The 22,126-nt window shown below is 36.7% G+C and overlaps 1 protein-coding gene across 2 annotated transcripts in view; it reads right to left on the reverse strand.

Annotated features, from left to right (window-relative positions):
- PRKACB (protein kinase cAMP-activated catalytic subunit beta) overlaps positions 1 to 22,126 on the reverse strand; it is an 82,053-nt gene that overhangs the window by 23,164 nt on the left and 36,763 nt on the right. The window contains exons 1-3 of one of the 2 annotated variants that reach the window (XM_013961422.2): positions 21,732 to 21,918; positions 4,529 to 4,590; positions 3,498 to 3,626 (exon numbers count right to left, since the gene is read on the reverse strand). In XM_013961422.2, coding sequence (XP_013816876.1) covers positions 3,498 to 3,626; positions 4,529 to 4,590; positions 21,732 to 21,918 — 378 coding nt within the window. Of the gene's footprint in view, positions 1 to 3,497; positions 3,627 to 4,528; positions 4,591 to 21,731; positions 21,919 to 22,126 lie in introns of those variants that run through there. The other variant, XM_067301001.1, reaches the window with a different exon arrangement.

A 22,126-nucleotide genomic window follows, 5' to 3' on the forward strand; every position in this document is an offset into this window, starting at 1 on the left:
ATTCAGATTTAACATCTTATTTTAAGGCGATTCTAGAAAGACCCTTCCTTTACAATCACCAACTAGTGAATCCTCCAGAGAGTATAATTGCTGAAACTGGTAGACTCTTTTGAAAGAAAATACAGTTGTGTATTTGATCAGGGAATGATTGACAGGAAATAAAGCCCTAAGAATAGTTCTCACAATTAAAAAGAGAAAGTAAACTCTCCTCCGATAAAACAGCGCTAAATTTTTTTTCTTGTTTATAAAACAGCAGCTGGACCTTCTCTGCAGTCTCCTAAGATAAAATAGAACAGCAACACAGTGAATCCAAAAATAGGGAGGGAGAGAAGAATGAATGCTCAAGTAGATCTGGGCTATTTCCAAAAATCCCAGGGACGTGCTAGTTGGGCTAAAGAGCCAGTTTTTTCCCCACGCCAGGCTCTTAGTTAAAACTCACTGGCAAGCCAGCAGACAAGCAAACCCTGTGATAAAGCTCATCTGCATGAGTGCTTCCTGCTCCAAAAGCAGCTGCGTAAGGGCCGGCTGCGGAGCGCTCTGCCTAGGGGATGGAGGCCCCTTCCGCCCCCGCGCCGGTCCCTGTGGCCGCGCGGTGCCGGCGGACGCTGGCGCCCCACTCTCGCCCCGCAGGAGGCTGGCAGTGCCCAGGCACCGAGCCTTCACCCGAGCACTGAAGGAAAACCAGCTGGATAACTGGCATGCACGGACACCTTGTAGAAACCAAACGGACGGGAAAACATCCTACTGCTTACATGGTTTAAAAATAGGATATACTTTCTCTTGTTTCAAGTAGAATGTAAATGAAAAAGTTATAGGCAGTTCTTCACATGGTCTTAATTGCAGACATCTCCATGTTTTCTATCAGATCCAAATTGTAGAAATTTTGATAACCTATTTACTGATCAATTAATTGAAGTTAATACATGAATACATTTATAATATATACATTCATATATAGATATGAATATATATGTCAACCAAGTTGAGTTGAAAAAGTGCTTGCAATGCATAATTTAAATACAGAAACACTTCAGACATCTGATTAGCATGAAAACACATCTCTTTTTCTAATAGAAGACTGATATCTGGGGGCAAATGTCTTAAATCCCATAGAACTTTTACCGAAAGTCCATTGCAATAAAAATGTGAATTTTTGTTTTTACCAGATATTATAGCTATAGCTTTCCAATTTATTTTAGACTGTGCTGGTAGCAATGAGTTTAATTAACTTTATGTAACATATAGCCCATATTTTAAATCTTACTATTTTTATGGCAGTTTTCTGAAGAAAAACACAATCTCCTAAATTGTTCCAGTGACAAAGACTCAGTCATTCCTGAAAACAGTTCAAATAAAAAGAAGTTAAAAATGGAATTCGGCAGTGGGCTCTCCTGGCAGCAGCGGGACGTCCATCGCTCCTTCCTTCGCAACCCAGCTTCTGCCAGGATCGACCAGCCACACTGCGATAAGGACAGGCGACACAGGCCTCAACGGCCTGCGCTGTCGGTCTTGTGGTTGTACTTTCCAAAGTCAAAAAATGCCAGAATTGATACTGAATTGACAAGTTTGTTTTGGCTTTTTGTCCAACACTTATAAAGGACCCTGTTATTATATAACACACTATTCCAGGTCCAGGACACCAAATCATTCCTTGTACAGAATGGACAGCAAATGAGACAGCGTGGCTAAAGAGTCACATTTAAGGAATACTGGAACGGCCACTCAGGGAACTGCTTTGATCATGCTGCTGCCATAGTCCCATCATACAATGTTACTCAAGAGTGTCAAAATGCATGAGTGCAAGAGTTCAAATTAAGGCAGTGCTGTAAACTGCATTTTAACATTTTCTGATTATTAAAGTCCACTTTGCCAGATTGATATTTTCTTAATATGATTTTTAATTTAATTTGTTATACAGAAGCAAAAGCATGCAGTGCCTTATAAAGTAAGAAAAGTTCTTATGCTGAGGACCTTAGAAACTGAGTTCTAAATAATGCACTTCTGAAAAACTTGTCAAAACCAGTAAAAACTAAATATATAAATAAATTTCTTAACAACGTATTATTCCAAAATTCTATTCTATTTAAAATTTAAACTTCATCAAATGACACTGCTTACTTAACTAAAAGAATAATAAACTTTCAAAAAAATTTTGAAGTGGAGTAACAATACAGATGCGGACTACAGCATTTCAATTTTCAACATAGCAAATATCTACTGTAGGACAGCTGTTTGCTCTGAGGCCTTCCAAGACGTGCATTGCTGTGGTGACATCATGCTGTCTTCTTTCCTCTTTCTATACAGCTCTTAACTCACATTGAGGGAGAGAGAAAAGATCCTCAATTCCTTTTTAAAATTACTCTTCTATCTAAGCAATCACTATAGATGCAACAGAAATATTAAATAATTATGCATACAAAAAATAATACCCCATGGGATTGAGAATGGAAAAGAAATGATTCAAGCAATTAGTATTTATTAAATTACAGTTCACAAATGAAAATTTTGAGAACCCCTGATTCAAAGAGTCTTCCAAAATTCTTGAGCTATGTGCTAACAATGTAAAATAAGTTGATTTTTTAAAATAGTATTAAATTTTGCTTTTGCTAAAGAATATGTAGGCCACCTTACAAAAGATAAACAAAGAATTTAACTGATAATATTTTATTAATGCCTAGAACACTACTCAACATAGCCTCTTTTACCTGTCATTAATCCTACTGGTTGTTGTAAGAACTGTACCCAACATGAATAACTGAATACGCTGGCTAAAAAAGAAAGTCAATTGTTTAAAATATGACTAGCATCCAAGTGCAATAAGCAAAAGCACAATAAATGCAACACAAATTTAGCCACAGTTACCAGACCTTTGTCTGCATCAAACTTATAAATATGCAGTTAATACATTAATATAAAACTCGAGAAGTTTTGCTGCTTTTTAAGATTAAGAGAGAATGCCTTCTCTATTTTATTTGCTTTGGTCTTATATTCCTATATGTATCCATTCTAGTGTGCAGGAACTGGAGCAAAGTAACAACAGCAGGAAAAATCATCCTAGTTCATTCAACACATTTTAACAGTGCTTTCTTGTGGCCTCAGAACAAACTCTTCTGAAGAGGACTGTTTTCTCAGCAATCAAAAATAGCAGTAAAAACATATGCATGGACCCATAAAGCCTTTTTCCTAATCATCTAAGCTCACCAGCTCCCACAGAAGCAGTCAGTTCATTTGTTGAATAAAAACAAAGAAAATGAATTAAAATGCTTAGCAGTGAGGAAAAAAAAAAAAACAACATATCATAAAATCAAAGAAACTCAAAGGCCAAACAAAAAGCGCCCCTAAAAGCAGAAAAGGTTCATTGTGGCAACATTAAAAAAAAAAAAAAAAGTGATGTAACATTTCTTGTCAGATCACAGATGCATATTTGCAAACTCTATGCATTCTGCTTCTAAAACTACCACTTGCACCAGAAAAAAAACACTATAAATTACACCAACCTTCTGTTTGTCCAGTATCTTCATAGCATAATACTGTTCTGTGGATTTATGTTTCACCAACATAACTCTCCCGAATGATCCTGTTCCAAGAGTTTTTTGCCTCTCAAAATCATCTAGGCCAGCAGTATTCTATACGTACAAGGATATAATGATATTATTTATAAACTGGTACCCAAAGACAATTTTAACTGCATGCAATGAAATCATTTATGAAAGAGGGTTGGGTAAAATTGCATTTATCACAGATGGCAAACTAGAGCCAACGGTAGTGTTAATATAATTTCATGCCTATGAAATTTTAGTAAGAGATTTGATACTGTACTGATTAAAACAGAAAAGGACTTAACTGAACTGCACCAACATTACTGTAATTCATCAATAAAGATGACACATGCTTGGTAAGAAGAATTTAGCTGTTAACAGCTCAGGAGTTTAACATAGAGATAAATAACCACATATAAGCAGATCAGAGCCTGCAAATCCTTGAACCAAGTTCTAGAGACAACTATGTGAGAGCTATCTAGAGATCACATTAAGTAAATTTTCCCAGGTATTCATTACAATAGCATTTCAAACGCTGATTAAAAAAAAAGTTCAAATTTTTAAATATTTCCCTCTGACAAGCTCCTTAACCTGCCCTCACACCTCATGTGGTAGACTCCTCCCCCAGTACTATAGGGGAAATCATGAACAAGGTGAATTACAGACTTGCCAAAGCTTAGTATTATAAAGAGCCAGCTGAAACATGTCAATAAATTTTGAGCTTTGTCAGGCTGATTGTAAATGTCATTCTGGGTACGAGAAAGCTCTTGTGCAGTGTGACCATTTCGCCAGCTCCAGGTTCAAATCCGGAGAGGAAATACAAATCTTTGCCAATCGTAACTTCAGTGACAAAACAGACATTCAAAATGGAAACTCTTGAAAATTGCATTAAACTTATCTTAGCTTTCTATCTAGCTCATCACAGACTGATAATATATTATCAAAAAAATGCAACAGAGAAAATTACTGAATGCTTAAAGGGTTTATACCTGAGGGGGGCTTTCCCATTTTCTTAAAAAATCTTCTTTGGCTTTGGCTAGGAACTCTTTCACTGAAAACACACACAAAAAAAATACATTCTTATTAATGTACTTCATCATGGATGTGATAGAGATGCTTCTTTAACAAATTATATAAACTTCATCAACTTCATTCTTCATGAAAGTGAGCACCAACGTCTCTAAAACTTCTACAATATCTTGAGGTAATCTCTAAGCTTCCTGGAGCAACTATGTCACTCTACACAAATTAAACTACTTCAGCTCTAATAACTCGCAATACTGTACACACAAGCAGGCTTTAAGGTGATGTATAACTTTCTTAAATGGAGTGGGAAAAACCCCCAAACATCTGACATTTATAAATCACCATGCCACAGAGATGGACTTTTTTTTTTAATTAAAAGTTACTTTTTCTTATAAAAGATTGATCATAATGTCATTCTCATTGCTTTTTTCAACCATCACCTTTATTTAAAGGCTGTTTGCAAGCTCAGGTACCATACGCACAGCATTACTGCAAGCAAAGACAAAACACAGGGCTACAACAACACTGCACATTAGATATGCCCACAGTCAAAGAACAAACACTTTTAATATTAATTTTGCACTGAGATTACAGCAAATAATAGCAAAATAGAAATAATAGCAAATTTCTGGCTGTTTAAAATGTGCACTAATATATTTTATTCAGATAATCTTTCAGTTGTTCTATTTTTTGGAATATCAATTATCAGGCAGATCAGTGTAGATTACTTAATGCACAGTCACAAACACAAGGGTTTCAGGCATTGCTGTGATTCTGAAAAAGTCACAGAATAGAGAATAAAATATCATATCAGTTGTGTGTTCTCTGAATCATTTCACATAATATAGCATTAATAATGTTGGATTTTCTGTACTATATTCCACCATAAGCAATTTCTAAAAATACTCAGAAATGCGCTAAGATTATTCTGGGCAAAGTCTAGAAATACATGTTTTGGTAACTGTATTTTAGCTTCTGATGCTCATAAAATTTAGGTTTATCACTGGTTGTAAGCAACCATCTGATGAATCGGAATATTATAGCGCTTCTCTTCTCAGAGACGACTCCTATCTACACAGAGGACTTCTCAAAAACTCTTGGGTCACTGCCTTAGCAGTGGTACGGCTTCAGCGGTGCTGAAACCAACAGAAGCCCAGGAGCAGGCTCCAGTCGTGAATTTTTTTTGCTTTGCTTTGCTCACTGCACTAGGGAATGAGGTGCTCAACTGCAGCAAAATACTCAAGGGAGCTTTATGGCTCCCACTGTCCCGGGCTCTGATGGAGAAGCATCAATACAAGGGCAATTTCAGAAAAATTGTCAGAAGTTATGGCAGACCTAAAGGTTAGAGAAGTGTTTAAAATATGATATCCAGTCAGCAATTTTAGCTTAAGAGAAAGAAGCAATATCAGAGATGAGGAGCATATTTATTACCTCTAACTTAGGGATACATGGACTAAGAAAACAGTTTACATCAAAGGAATTATTTTAAATTGATATGAAAACTCATTGAGAGTTATCAGTATTTAGTGAGTAGTCAGTACAAGGTTTGGTACATTCATCCCAAGTGGGGAAAATATTTCTATTGTTTCTAAATTACAGGGGTTACTCATTTAATGACTTTTAATGATTCCCATTTTAGAAAAGAGTAGGATTTCCTGTGGCATGAAATAATTTCCTACTACAAAAATGGAAGCTAAGAATGGCCAAAGTAATGACTGATGGCCCCTCTTCCACTAGGAGAGCAGAGATCATGACTATGATAAAGCTTTTTAAAAATCAATTTCTGTCAAAGTAACATTATCTTAATGACAAGAAAAAAATTAAGATGATCATTAAGACTCACAAAAAGCTGAGTCTTCAAACTCAAGCAGCTGTAGCTTAGAAAAGAGCATTAACTTTGCTTTAACACTGTAGAGCACAACGAAAACATGAAATAATTTTTGTTTGTTTCCTTTTTTTTCTGAGTATACAAAGAATAATCATGTTATTACAGTACATTTTGGGTCTTAAATATCCCTCATGCAACTTCCATTGTTCAAATGAAGAAATATTTTAAATTCCCACATCTTTTGCACTGAAATCTAATTGCAAATATACTACAGCATTTACATGTAATCATCTCTGTCTCTGTTCTGATTAGGGGATAAAGAATGCTGTTTATGAAAAAACTGGAATACAGCTGGAAATATTCAAATTGTTGAAGCAAGAGCAAAAAAATTCTGTAACATCAAGAAGCCATGAGCTCTCCTTCAACACAGAACTTTTACCTTACTCTACTTCACTTTTGTCCTTTTTCTTGGAAAGCAGCACTGAACATGTGTTTTCAAAATAAATCTACCCCAAGGCATATTTTTTATTCCTAAAATCTACATCTTTTAAAAAATATTTCACATTCTGTGATGTGTGTTACAGATTCCCTCCTTAATGAAAAAGGGCTCAAATTTCCAAAAAACCCCTGTAAGTGTCCTAGAAGCCTAGCTCTCATTTTCAGAAGTCCCCTTGGCTCCTAAAGCCCTGTACCAGTCAGTGGGCCATTACCAAGAGAATTTAGGCAACTGTGCACTTAAGTCATTTCTGAAAATGGGACTTTGAATCTGAAACAGAATAGGTACATTTGAAAATTATATCTGAATCTCCAAACATCACCTCTTGCTACAGGAGAACATGTTTTATATCTACTTTTTGGACACAGATAAAAATTTATGCTGATTGGTTGGTAGTGGTCACTAGCATCACTGTGATGATCCAAAGAAACATTAAATGATGACTTAGAAGTTTTCCTCAAGTGCACATTTTTAGCCACTAAACGTTGTTATGATGCGACTTCTGTTTGCTCTTCTGGTCTTTAAACTGTTGCTAGCATCAGTGACTTTGGGCTCTAATGAAAGAATGAGCATACCAAAGGTCTCTATAGGTTCCCCAAAGGTTTGCAGGAACATTCACCCACACAGATGAGATGATGAAGAGAGGAAAGAAAGAGAAAAAAAAAAAGTTTTATGCATTTGCACAACAAACACATAGAAAACACAAATACATTCCCCCCCCCTCCCCTCCCCACTCAGGAGCGGACTCCAGAGTAAAGCAGACCTTTCCCACACAGACAGAATGACTCATGCTAAATCACAGAACGGCTGAGCAGAAAGTACCAAATGAAAAAAGAAAAAACAAAGGCAGCTAAATTCAGTATGAAAAAAGATGATGTATCACAGAAATAAGCATAGTTTACAAAACCTCCGGAGAGATTAAGCTGTCCTCTTTAATAATGAATCTATTCCAAGACTCAAATATCCATGGAATTGCTGCTAACAAAACTATACCCATCTTCATTGCACCATGCTGGATCACAATAAAACCTGTAACCAGGTGATTTTCCAACTGCTTATCACTTTGTTCCAAAGACAGCATGTGACAGATTGCACAGCATGTGGTGGATAGCTCAGAAATGGTAAGCAATCTTCAAAATAATTCACAAATTTGAGACCCGTTACGCAACAACAGAACAAAGTCCCTTGGGAAAGTCTAACCTGCCCAGTAAGGTTACTGTATGCAGACTGGAATACATTCTTGAAAACTTTACGTTCATTGTAAATATATGAATTAATTTAGTGAGGCTTTAAAAAAAGAACCCAGGAAACAGATCTTGATATACAGATTCCCATAAGCACTGAAGAACGAAGAATCACTCGTACGGCCGAGCAAAGTGAAGACGATAATGACGCAAGGAGTGTATGTGGAGACCAGCAAACAGACCCTACCCAGCCTGGTTTCACTGATACAGTAGAAGTTGGAGTGAAGGAGGTTGAAATTAAAGGAGGAAAAGTTGTTGCCCAAGAAAGCAAGCTGTTGGCAGTGGAGGGCAGAGCAGCAGTAGCACCCCAGCACAAGGAGGGCCACCAGAGGGGTCAGCAAGCACCCCAGCTGCGGCTGCCGAGGCCGCGCGAAGGTGCCAGAGGCTGGCAACGCACAAACACACACCACTGACCTCTCTTCTCACGGCCAGCAAGAAGAATCACCAGCAGCAGAAGCAAGTTTTATGAAATGCAAACCCCCAAAGCACGTAGTAGGGAATCTGGGGAGATTCAGGAAAAGGTCTTAAGAAAACAGATTGGGAGTTAAAGTGAAAGTCTTCAAATAGTTTTTTTTCAAACTACTGCCTGCTTCAGGTAAAAGCCTAGTAAAAAGAAATTCTACAGGTGCACATGCAGCTGGGCAAGGAGTATGTGAGATACCCACTCGGGTATCACAGACAATGCAAGACTTGGCCTAAGGAGAGCTGTACTCCAAGGGGAAATGGTGATAAGCAGGAAAGCATACCAACAGGAATTTTTAAGGGCAGTAGAGAGCAGGATAGAAATATGTAAAATATGTAATAAAATCTTGACACTTGAATTACTCAGCCCACCCACTAAGAGTCAGGACAGTCCTGGAAACGCCCACTGCAACTCCATTATCCGGAATTAGTTACCTATCTGTTTCTTGACTATTACTGGCCAAGAGCTGCTGTTCAGACAAACTTAATTTTGCATGTGACTAAACCCATCGCTTTGTTGTTTAATAATATAACTATACAATTAGTTTTGTTTGTTTTATGGGTTAGCATTCACATGAAAAGTTAGCAGGATTATAAAAAAATTAACAAAAATAGTATGTGTGATTGTTACGGAGAGTAGTCCAGCCTAAAACACTGTTTCAGAATGAGTGAATCACAGGAGAGCTGCTGAAGAGCTACAGGGTTGGGGCCTTGCGGCGACAGCAGGGGGGAGAGGGGGCACAGATGGAGCAGCCCTGGACAGTTACCATGCATTACTTTGCCTTTCTCCCACCTCCCATGTGCACCGTATTTGTTATTCTCAAGCACATCTCTCACAAGAGCCAGAAATCCAGATTTCTTTTTTGGGGGGGGGGGGCAGGGGGGAGAAGTATTTGGATAGGATTCATGGCAAAAAGCAAGAACTAAACTGATTAAGACTAAACATTGGGCACTACTACAAACCCCCATCTGCTGTGCTAAATGCCAGTCTCTGCTTGGTATTTAAAATGCCCTTTATCAAAATACAATTCAGTTTCAGTTCCAAAACTGTAATATAACCACTTGAAATCTGGAATTAAATGGACCATTTAATTATATCTCCAAATTTTATTTAATGGAAAAAAATGAGTATGTATGAAGAGATTTTGCTAAATATATTTGTGTATTTCATTTTATAAAAACATGTACTATTTATAGCCTTAAACATTACCTAGGTGTATTTAGATGTCTCAGTGAATACTGTAGTTACACTACCACATGTCAGAAACGAGGGAGAAGAACGTGGCTCAAGAGCTCTCAGTCCTATTCTTACACTGTTCACCTGTTTCTTGTGTATTTCTTTAAATTCCTCTTTTGCACGTTTCATAAGCAGGAATAATATCACGTGATTTACAATGAGATTTCTCGATCCTGTTCAGTATTTAAAAATGACCACAACTGAGAATGAAACATTACTGTACATTCAAGGAAGTAGCGCAGGTTCCAGTTAACATTGTTAGCTAGAAAACACTTTAAAACAGAAACAAAAATAGTATCATTGCAACAGACCATTGAAAAGACCAAACTGCTGTGTTGCTCACAAAACGAACAAGCGGGCGAGGGGAGGCCAATGCCGTATGAAGCCTGCTTCAGGCCCAGACGGTGCTGTCTTAACATGGCAGTGAAACACACTCAGCAGCTCTGCTGTGAAAAACTGACCCCTGACAATTTTATCTTGTTTCTGTTCTGCCAGCAGGAAAGGCAGATAGGCTAAATCAACAGACTCTGCAGCAATCTAGTATCTGATCCAGTAACTTTTTTACTTTAAGAGTGAGGTTTTGATCTCATATTTCTGTTTAAATGTTAATGGCTATGAGAACTGATGATGTAGTAGTAGAGCAAACTCCTAACCAGCTGCAGTGGGTGAGAATCTTCCTTGAGCTTTAAAAACAAACAAACAAAAAACAAACAACAAAATCCAAAACAGGAATTAATTTTCAATGTGCAATAATAGTAATGGGTGTGAACAACTTGTATTGTAGAACTCAAGATCTGGAAGGCAGGCAAAATTTTATTTTAATCTTGTCCATGATTTTGAACTCCAGCTAGACAGTATTTGGTCCACCCTACGTGGGCATATTTGCAGCAGTTAAGAGCTCTGTGGAGAACTTTTTTTTTTTAATTTTTATTTTTCAGTGTTACAGGCTATCATTTCTAAACTGCAAATTAAGAAAAGCTGAACTCTTACCTAACGTGCACCTCTTTACTTGGCTGGCCAGAGAGCAACAGTCTACAAGAGGTACGACAGATTTGGGCAAACCAAAGCAGAAGCTGAGTTTTCAGCTATCAGAGATAACACCTATTTTTATTGAATTCTGAGCAGAAGATGTTCCACTGCACGCAACTGCCACAGCCAGACTGACTTTCTCTTTCCTTCTTCTATTTTTATTAGAGATAACAAAGTCAATTATACTTCCAAATCTAATTTTCAGTCTCCTCTTTATTCATTTTCTTAAATCATAAAGCACTAGCCAAACAGAGGTAGTAAGGCCTGTTAATGCCAGAAGTACAACATAACAGGACACCACTGCAGGGAGACAGGACCAACCCAACTAACACTTAATCACTTAAAATGTGAATCCCTGAAATTTCACTTAAAAAAAAAAAGTAAATAAAAAAAATTCAATGTATATTAGTAACTTATTCAGTCATAAACACAGTCAAGTCTTGTCCTAGCTCTGCTCAACAGTACCTGCTCATACTCATGCACATTCGTATATGCTTCAACCATTTTCCACCATTAAGAATTTCAATTTAAAAAAATAGATGATTAAAAATATATATATACAGGTGAGATTAAAATATATATATATATCAATATCACTCTCAATTTAAAAAAGAATCCAGAACCAAATCTCATCAAAATTTATAGATGAATATACTTCATAAAAAGAGAAAGCGACCCCTTCCCCCAAGAAACACACAGAAAAATGCTACATTCTTCAATTATATAAATAGACTCTCTTCCTTTCTGCTAAAAAAAGAAAAAAATAAGAAAAGGATGAACCAATTAGAGTTTATTATTCAAATCTTAATTTATTGACAATATACAAGACATTCTTGATGCAGACAAAGAGAATAGCTTCATGTGTACACGTGGTCCTTTATGGTGGCACATCTCTTTTTCCTGCCTAAACCTCCCTTCCAAATTAGAGGACTATTAGCACCCTTTCTCTGAGTGGTTAAAGTAGATTTTTCCTTCCAGTTCTTCTCTAGCAACACCAGTTACAACTGGCATCCAGTTAGTTCTGGAATATGTTAAACTAAGCTTTGGCTTAAGGAAAGGGGTCTCTCCCGTACCCTTTTCCTATCTTTGAAGTGTGCTCTGAAGGGAATTATTCTGGACTGCTAGGCACTATGCATTCATAAATCTGCTTCCTTTCTTGCAACAATCAACATGCTTTGAGGCTTAAAGGTCCATGAAGTAGCAATTTGATTTATTAGGCTGCAGTTCCATGTTCAATATGGGCGAGTATAAATAACTGCTCCCCAAAAAAGCAATCCTGTCCTTCCACAGTCGTCTGTTCCTGTCTCTGCATCATGACCTTCCTTGAAAGAGCAAAAGCGCCTTTGTGACTGATTGCCAAACCAGGTCAAGGAATTGAGCCAGATTAAAAACTAATGCAGAGAGGCAAGAGAGTAAAAAGAAAACTAGTCTTAATCCAAATCAATTCTCAGTTCATTTCACCACATGAATACTTCTGCTGGGGTGAGCGAGAGGACAACGTGAGGTGGAAACAGGCAAATACATGGGGCCAGACAGAAGTGCTCCTTTTCTGAAGCAGTGCCAGCTTAGGCTTGTGTAACACGGCCATGAAAGTACTGCACTGGGCTACTGAAAATGCTGCTGCATAATAATTCTTATTTTAAGTTACTAATCTTCAGTTCAGGACAGTTAATTCTATCAGCTTAAAATTAATAAAGTAAGTTTAATACAATTACTTACAAATGCAGTACTTAACGCTCCCTATATAGAAAATTACATCATACATAAAGGGTTATGTGAAGAAATGTTAACATACAGAATTCTCAATTATCATATGCTGATGGGCTTTGTGGGCAGTTAGGAATTAAGCCTCATCTGTGCAGTAACAGCCTCTACAGCTCTAGCCAAATTTCACCCAGCAAGTAATCCAAAACGTCGCAACTGCCACAGACTCTAGTGTTGAAGACTTCCTGTGTGAAATATAACAAGTATTAGTTTTCACAATTCTCCCACAGTTTTAAATTTTCTTTTGTAATTTCAAACACCTCTGTTTCTGCAGTGCATATATTTCCATGGTAACCATGTGAAAAAAGGAATAAATTTTAAGAATGAGTTCCAAGAACAAAATTTTCTAGGGTACTACTATAAGATACCCTGTAACTATAGCTACGCTCTTGGGGAAAGGCTTTTAGCAAATTCTACTAGCTAAATATGAATATAAGAAACAATCCGATTTTTCTCTTACAGTCAATAACACACAGCAAGCAAAACATTCACTGAACCTTCTACAGGTTTCCTCTAGCGAGGCCATCCATCCCTCTGCACTGAGAGATACTGGCCAACAGGCTAGCAGTAACTTTCTTCCCTGTATTACTGCCCCCACCTTGCCTCTTAATTAAAATTTCAGTGACTAAAGAGGATAACATATTACTGGCCTGCTATCACTGAGGGTATGTTTTAGGGTTAGATTATTAGAAACTATAAGCAAAAATCTGCAGGGCATTGATCTGCATATTCACCAATACATTCCCTGCAAGCAGGCAATGGCTCTCACAGTACTAGATATACTCATGCACAAATACCCTTTTCTTGAGAAGTAATCCAAGTTTTAAACTGTTTTTTTTTCTTTATACTCCAAACTAAGCATCTTCAAGGATTGCTTACTACATGGATGCAATTTAAGGAAGACTAGAAACAAACAACTCATCGTTTTTTCTTTTTTCATGTATTTCATATGAGGAGTCTGAATAATACTCGATAAGCTCATGTACGTATCCTTCTTGGATTTTATTTACCGTTAACAACATGCAAAATTTCTGCCAACCTTGCTTTAACTGCATCCATTTCTAAGGCTGCTTCCTACAGAACTACTTTGTCTGAGCCCTGGCATTAACACAACTGCAGAAGTTCTCACGCCCTTGCGCCCAAATCGGTAAGCTGTATCCTCACTGCTGTCCGAGTAAGGCCGCAAAACAGCTTCTCATCTCATTGTAAGAGTTGAATCTGACACGTCACAACACTGAAATATCTCACTCAGAGCACACTATCAATATTTACAGGAAAGGGTTGCCTACAGTAACTAACCAAGTAGTAGAAGTTCATTTATAACCTTAAATAGCAGAGGGACTGACTTCCTGAAGAAGGAAGTCTTATGTAAATAAATACGTTTCACAATTCAACACATCAAGTGAACAACAAGCTTTGGTTTGCCATAGGATTAGGGCAAGCAAAAAATAGGTAAGAATTTTTACTATCCATTTTGATAACAAATGGCACTTTAGAGAAACACAAGTTAAAGCCAATGCTTATTTTGATATCAGGCAGACACAGAACTTGCACAGAATGGAGTCGCAAACCCTGCAAAAAGATTAAAAAAAAAAAAAGCACACGTTCTTAATGAGCTATCGCATCCGTCAGAGACGAGGATAAAGAAAAACACCAAAAACATGATTCAGGTTATAAAACTGCTGTTAAGAACCTCAATAATTAAAGACGTGAAACTCATGTTATGAGCTTTGGCCTACAACGGTAATACTAGCAGTAATTTGAACTCTTAAAGGAACCAAGCAACAAATAACTACATAAACAATTTGGTATGTAAATTATATATAAAAAAACCCACACGACAACAATCTTTCTGGTAAAAACCACTTCTGAGATGTAACAGAGACTAAATGATGCCACAGTTCAACACAGATGAACGATTACAACACACTACACAAATACCCTTTCCATTAGAAGTAACCCAAGTTTTTTTAAACTCATTCTTTGCTTACACTCCAAACTATACACCTTCATGGCTGTTCACTATGTACATGCATTTTAAGAAGTACATCAAAGCAGCAACTCTCATGCTGCCTTTTCTTTCTGTCAAATATTTCAAACAAGGAAACAGAACAAAACATGACCCAGCTCAACGCCTAAGAAATTATCTTAATCATTGTCAGATGATTAAGACTGGTAACATTATTGGGGAATTTTTCAGAGGAAGCAGCCATTAGTCCCACGAGAACTACATAGGAAGACATCTAGTTGAGGCACCTGGACGTGCCATGTCATCCTTCCATTTTCTTTAGGCTTCTCAGCAGTGGGAATAAAAAGATGCTTCTTGAAGTCCTTCACAGCAACTGAGTGTATCAAAAGGAAAATAAATACCACTCTTACTACCAGTGTTGACAAGCAATACTTCTAAAGTTCTTGTCCAACTCATCATTTATTTCAAATGCTGCAAATCATTTTTTCTCATCATGAAACATGCAATCTTGTTCTGTTCCCTATATTTTCATCTCCCAACTTCAGTCACTCAAACAAACACTAGGTCTTCAACTTCGAGACTCCTTCATAGTTCAGGCCTATCTTTCCTCTATTACGTCATATGCACAATTGCAATCTTGACTCTCCACTCAGTTTTGCTATGATGTCTCTTTGTTACTCACTTGTTAAGTTCTTCAATACTTTTTTTTGACTTTTACTAGTTGTGCCTTGCTCTTAAAAGTTATTCTCTAGGGAATACAAAAACTTAACAATAATTCAGCTGAGTCTATTAGCATTACTCCATTCTTTCCTCACACTGCTCCACCTGTCCACACGCATTGGCAACTGCTAGCTTGTACTTAGAGTGTAAATTTCCAGATGAGCGATTACTTCCCAATTTTTTGGTATTTGAAAGCACTAGCCCAAACAATAACTTAATGTTATTAGGAGTTACTAGTGTAATAGAAGATCTACCAGAACCAGACTTTTTAAAACTGGAAGTTGTGGACGTTAGCAAAGTCATTCGGCCTTCCAGTTTTATCTGTTAAAGAATATTCTGTTGTTTAAAACAAAACAACACAACTAAAACAAAACAACACAACTAAAACAAAACAACACAACTAAAACAACATGGAAACCCCCAAAACTGGGCCTGTGAAAAGCAAACAGCTTTTAATCTTTTCAAGTCTTTAAAGAAAGACTTATTCATCTGGAGCCTTTCTGAAAAAAATGCTAGCAAACCAATCAAAATTCCAATTGAAGAAAATGTATGAGTTCTAAGGTTTCACCTGCATCTTGACAACCTTTCACAAGGAGACCATCTGACTTGATCCACTTAAAGGGTGCAATACTGCTGCAGTGAAGACAACCATAAAGGTGCATTCAAAAGCAAAAGTTCTTTTCAATTTTTAGGGTGATGAGTTAATCTAATTCCCAATTAATAGAGCAGAAGAGATTCACCTTTCCCTTGTAAAAATTACTCTTCTGATTTGTGGATTATTCTGCTTGGGAACAGACACTTGGTAAAAGGTGCAGCTATTTTTTTTTAAATGGAGCTGCAAGCCTGGAGGTCAAGATGAAAAAAATCTACACTTGCAAATTGTTGAATAAAGCCCCAGGGAGAAAAAGAAAGGAGAACAACCTGTAGCCTTTTTTACACCTAGTTTTTGTGAGAAATTTATTCACTTAAAATGACTCAATCAGAATACAAGAAAAATATACTATCCAGGCAGCAAAATTTGAAACCGATATAGCTGACTGCCAACATCTAATTTTTGCAGAAGCTACAATCTAACTATAAGAGAAAAGAGAGAAGGGTGAGGAAAAATCCAGGAAGGTGATTGGTGAGAAACAGAGAAACTCTGGGCCCGAACTCTGGACCTCTTTCACGCGTAGAGCAGTGGGAGCACACGACACTGAGGAAGCACAGCAAGGCTGTAGTGTCACACTCACTTTAAAGGCAGAGGCTGCAGTGAGAAGGGGAGGTCCAGCTTCCGCCTCTCCCCTTCTGTGCGCTCGGACTGGCACTCGGGAGCCCCTGCGATGCCAGACCGTTCCCTGACCAACTCGCCATGCGGCTGCCTAAGTTTTGGCATCCACACAAGACCGAGGTGGCGATACACAAAAAGGATGGCTGGACCACCTCTTCCAAGCACTGCCTGCATTTAGGTTTGCTTTAAGCACTCATGACACTGTAAAATAAACCTTCATATTTGCACATACAAAGTTCTGAAATCACTGAAAATTATAGCTATACCAGTTTTGACATTTGTATGTTATCGTACTTTGTATCACTGAGGAAGTGACAGCAATACACTTCATTTCAGTGAAGATGACCTCAAAGCACTTATATTAGATGAGCACATTATAAACTGATATTAGATAAGGCGGTGTGATGACTTCTCCCACTCTTTGTATCTTATGTCATGCACAGAAGTGAAACGTTAGTAAAAACAGTCCTTTAAATTTGTAGGATAAAGCAAAATCTCACATACTCACATCCAACACACACACACACACACACACACACACACACAAAAAAACCCCTGTATAAATTAACTGTGGGGTTTTGTTTTTCTTCATCTACAGCAACCTCAAATCCTCTTCTGTCATTTTATAAAGCTCCAGACTACCTACTTGAAACAAAAAGGCATCATTTCAAAAACTGATTTGGGCTTTTGGCAAAGAATTTTCAAAGGACATCTGTTTCTAAAGAAAGAAATGTATATTGTTTATATATGACTTTCAAGGATATTTCAAATGAGAATAAACTATTTCGTAATTCCATTAGATTCAAAGTATAATAAGTAGTCATGTTTTTTTGGGGAAGCAAATACCTGCCTGGTAAGTTTACCGATTCTATTAAAATATCTCATTTTAAATGAGATTTCCCACCCCCACTTCCATGAATGACCTCAACTATTTTGCTATCCCATCATTTAGAAAGAATAAAAACCATAGAAAAAGAAGTTGGTTCAGATGAATAACAATAAAAGCCAGTTCAGAATTTGCAGGTGATAATTATAATAATTTGAGAAGGCCTGTTTGATTTGTATCAATTCACAAAAAATAACTTATTATGGGTGCCAAAGGCAATTTTTAAAGTAAACTGATTAATATAGCATTCAATTGTAAAATTTTCAGTCTCAGATTTTGTGCCTTATTTAATGATTTGGAATAGTTATTTCTAAAAGAAAGCTTTAAAATACAATTTAAAATACTAAATACCCATTATGCAATGGAAACAATGCTTAATACAAATTGCAAATCTTTGAGACTAGTAATTTTTAATCGAAATCCATACTAAGTCAATTACAAAAACAAAGAGATCAGTAGACGAATGCATTTATTGATAGCTATGCAGAGAAGAGGGGGAAACTAGGTATATTTTTTCTGCTTGGGAAGACAAAACAAAAAATAGTGTCAAAGGTAATAGAAGAGACTTACCATTCATGTTGAAAAGCTAATTTTCAGAAACATATTGCTCCTAATATTAATCCAAGAGTTGATGAAGTATGTTCATCTCTATAAAATCAGTGCTTCTATTTCTAAACACACTTATACACCCTAACTGGAAGCAGAGAGCACACAGAATCCAAAGAGCTTCTCTTCCTTAAGAACTCACTGTGATACAAAAAACCCTATGAAACACAAGATACCAGTAGTAAACCAGAATCAATATTCAGGACACGGCTATCTGGCTTTGCTCGTTAACCACTTCTGTTCTGACCAACATCACCTATTCATGTCTAAAGCAACTCAAAATGGCAGGGGGAAAAAAGCATGCAAACACCAGGAGGGTTTAAGATGTTCTCAATTATATCAAGCACTGGTTGTTTCCATGGCAACCCTAGACCAGAATTATCTGTTGACTTGTACCCAACTAGTAGTTATTCTAAAGCTTTAATCAATTCACACAATGTATTCTGTACATTATTTGATATTTCAGATGTATTTTTCTCCACACATACATATATCTCATAATTATTCAGCTAAATCTCCACAAGACATTCCACAATATTTGAAAGTATATTTAATATTGTGTTCAATCAGAGACCAAATAACATTCCTTTGACTATTCATCATCCATCCATTTGCAATTCAGAGACTATGAGTACTTAAAGATGATAAAAAAATAAATGCAATAGTGGTGTCCTGCTCATTTCTGTTATCCAAGTTGTTAGCGTGTCTTCGTATTTTCCAGAGATTTGGAAAACATAAGCATCAGTTTAAGAATAAAAGAGAGTAAGATCCATGCTGATCTTACTCTCTCCATTCAAACCCAAGCAGCCTCATTCTCCTTTCCTTTTCCTCCTCAATCTTACAAAGAACAACAAGCAACGAACAAAATGAAACAAAACAAAACAAAAAAAATCAAAACATAGGCTCTGTATACTTGCAGATGATCATATTTGAGACATGCGAAACTAAGAATGAAATATACAGTTCTGATGACTAACACCATAAATCCCTTTCTTCCTTTGGCTGTACAGCACAACTGACCTGATTACCAGTTCAAGCTGTTCAATTACACACGCACTCAGTCAACTTTTTAAAATAAACTCAAAGGCCTGTGGTATCCCGAGCCATTTCTGACCCATCAGATTCTAAAAATTTTTCAAAATAAATTCACTTGGTTTCATACATTACCAGGAATCCAAGGAACGTTAGAAACGATCTGTTTTATGTATCAAAATAAGGAAGCAAATACATGAGATAAATTTCAAAAATCAACCACTGAAAAACCCTACAGCCTTAGAACACATGACAAATTAAGCTAACCCACAACACAAGACGACAGACAACATTTAAAGCAAACACAAAAAGTCCACCCAACATGAAGCAGCTCCTTCCTCTTGAACAAAGCTGTGGCTTCAGCAGTAACTGCTCTGTAGGGGACATGCATAGACACAGACCTATTGCAACACTTCATTATAGGCAAAGGTGTTAATATATTAACATTCTTTTCAAATGAATTCCACTTCAAAATTAAACAACAACAAAAAAAAAAATCTGAGAAGTCATTTCCCAAACTTCTTTCGGGAATTAAAGAATGCTTTTGCCTCAAATTTCAGAAGCAATCCACACTAAACTCCTGCCATTTAGCCTCACCTAACACCTAACAAGAACAGTTTATAAGTTGCATTGATATAGACAGAATAGTTGTGAATATTCAAATATCCTTACAAGACAACAGTATAATGTTTTTAAAACACTGCTTATTCATTAAACTTCCTATGAATTTTATCTATGGCCTGAATTCTGTGACCTGATGCAATTCTATGACATTTAACTGTTAGGAAAGAAAATAACTGTTTCTCCTTCATTTTTCCTTTCTGAAAAGAGAGAATTTTCACAGATACTGTATTTTGCTAAATATATAATTACGTGTCAGTAGCAGACAAAAATGCTACCGTCACTATACTCCCCATTTTCTCTACCACTCCTTGAGCTCAAGTGGTAGTGAAATGAGAATCCTGAAATGTAGACTTAGTCCACATGTACCTACACTACTTTTTTTTTTTTTTTAAATAAATGTTACCATTGAGATAATTAAGAGCAAAGCATTGAGAGCAAAGATTCAGGGTAAGTATTCAGAATTTCATCCTAAACCCAAACTTACATAATCAACCAAAATTCAGCTATCAGCTCACTAACTTTTTTGCTCAGAAAAATATTATATGCAACCACTATGCTTAATTATTACTTAAAATAGCATTTATAGAACAACCATTTTCACCATGTTTATCACCAAAAGACACGACATGCCATTTCCTCATCAAGCATGTCATACAAGGAAGCTTGCTTTAAATAGAGGGGAAAAAATAGTAGAGACTTGTACACAAACAGATCACAATTTGTACATGTCAGTAGGTCAACACCATTTTCTCTTCGTATTAAATAAACAAAAATGCTTCAGTGTTGTTGTTTTTTTCAACTATCTACTTACATAAAAAAGAGCTTCTATATAAACACAAGCATACATCTATTTTTACTGACTCGAAAATATTTTGGAGGAGAGGAGGCTCACAATTCACGCACTTTCATCATTTATCTTCCCAACAAGGCTAGTCTATCCTTTTCCATCTCATTTGGGAGACCTAGATTTAATCTATTTTAGGTCAATGCATTAACACCTTTTTGCTTCCACGTTTACTGCATCTCCTCTGAGAACAGATTCAGTTCCTGCTTGTATAATATTTTAAATTGAAAGTAGCAAGACAGATTAACATTGTCTTTCTTCATGGTAACACTGTGATGTTAAACACCTCCAAGAAGGCCTATTTCCAACAATGATGCTATTCCAAACCCATCAATGAATCTGAAATCCAGCACAAAATCATCATCAATTATCATATTGTAACATTTTAAAATGAGTATTAACCACAGAGACAATAACTGACTTGCAAAATAATGCATTGCTTTAAAAGAAGAAAAAGGTCAAATGACAATCTACTTACATTGTGGTATTTTTGAAACCTCTCACTTCTATTAAAACATTTCATGGTTGCATTTTGGGTAAGTCACACATATCGTAAACAGTTTGCTAATTAAGAAATTAAAGCTAGTGGTATTCAGCATTCCCATACTAAATTAATAGGTAATAGTTAAAACCAAACACAATTTTATGCTGTTTACTGCAATATAGCACATTTTGAAGTATCACTCAAAATAAAGTGACAAATGATGAAAAGTCCTATAAATGGAAGCCTAATCTGTGCAGCAATGTCTGCCCATTCCAAAGTTGAAACACTACCATTTTTAATGAGTTTTCTGTTTCTGCTGAAGGAGCAGATTTAATTTGAAAAGGAAGGAAATAATTTATAAGCAAAAAAATTATGTGGGGGTTAGGGGAAACCTTGTCTAAACAGGTCAATGGTGCTTTAACAGAAAAAAAAGGGACCAGGACTAAATTCTCCTGCCAGCCACCCACTCCTCTGAAACAGGACCACTCTTCCCCTTACATGATGCAATATGTTTTTCTTCAAATTAACACCTTTAGGTATTAAATTGTAAAATTGCCTCTGGAACGTATCACAACTCAGTATTTGTATCCAATTACAAATATACAAGTTCTTTGCTTGTTATGCAAACTGAAGAGAAAATATCTATAAAACAAACAAAACCCCCTACTTACTTGATTTGTCCCATAGGACAGCAAGTTCAGAGAAATGATGGCTCTCATTTTCCAGAGCCGCTCTCTGGTCATGGGCACCACCCTTCGAATGCCTATGAAAAAGCCGATTAGCAAAACCTTCCAGTCTCTGTAGCGCTGTGGCTGTCCCTGGGCACTGGTTGCAAGGGATCTCCTTCGGAGCTGCCATCTATACACACCAGCTACTTAGAAAAGCAAAAGCTGAACTCAGACGCTAGGAGCGATGCATGTGTCAAACTTCCTGTATGCAGTGTTTGCTAACCACTGCTCTCTTCTACTTCCTGTTAAGAAAAGCTCTATAATGTACGGTTTTATACTGTCAAAAGTCTCTCCACGTCAACTGAAAATAGTTATATAAAAAGCTGCAAAATTTGCTC

The sequence above is a fragment of the Apteryx mantelli genome, chromosome 8 (assembly GCF_036417845.1).
Source record: "Apteryx mantelli isolate bAptMan1 chromosome 8, bAptMan1.hap1, whole genome shotgun sequence".
NCBI classification, from domain to species: domain Eukaryota; kingdom Metazoa; phylum Chordata; class Aves; order Apterygiformes; family Apterygidae; genus Apteryx; species Apteryx mantelli.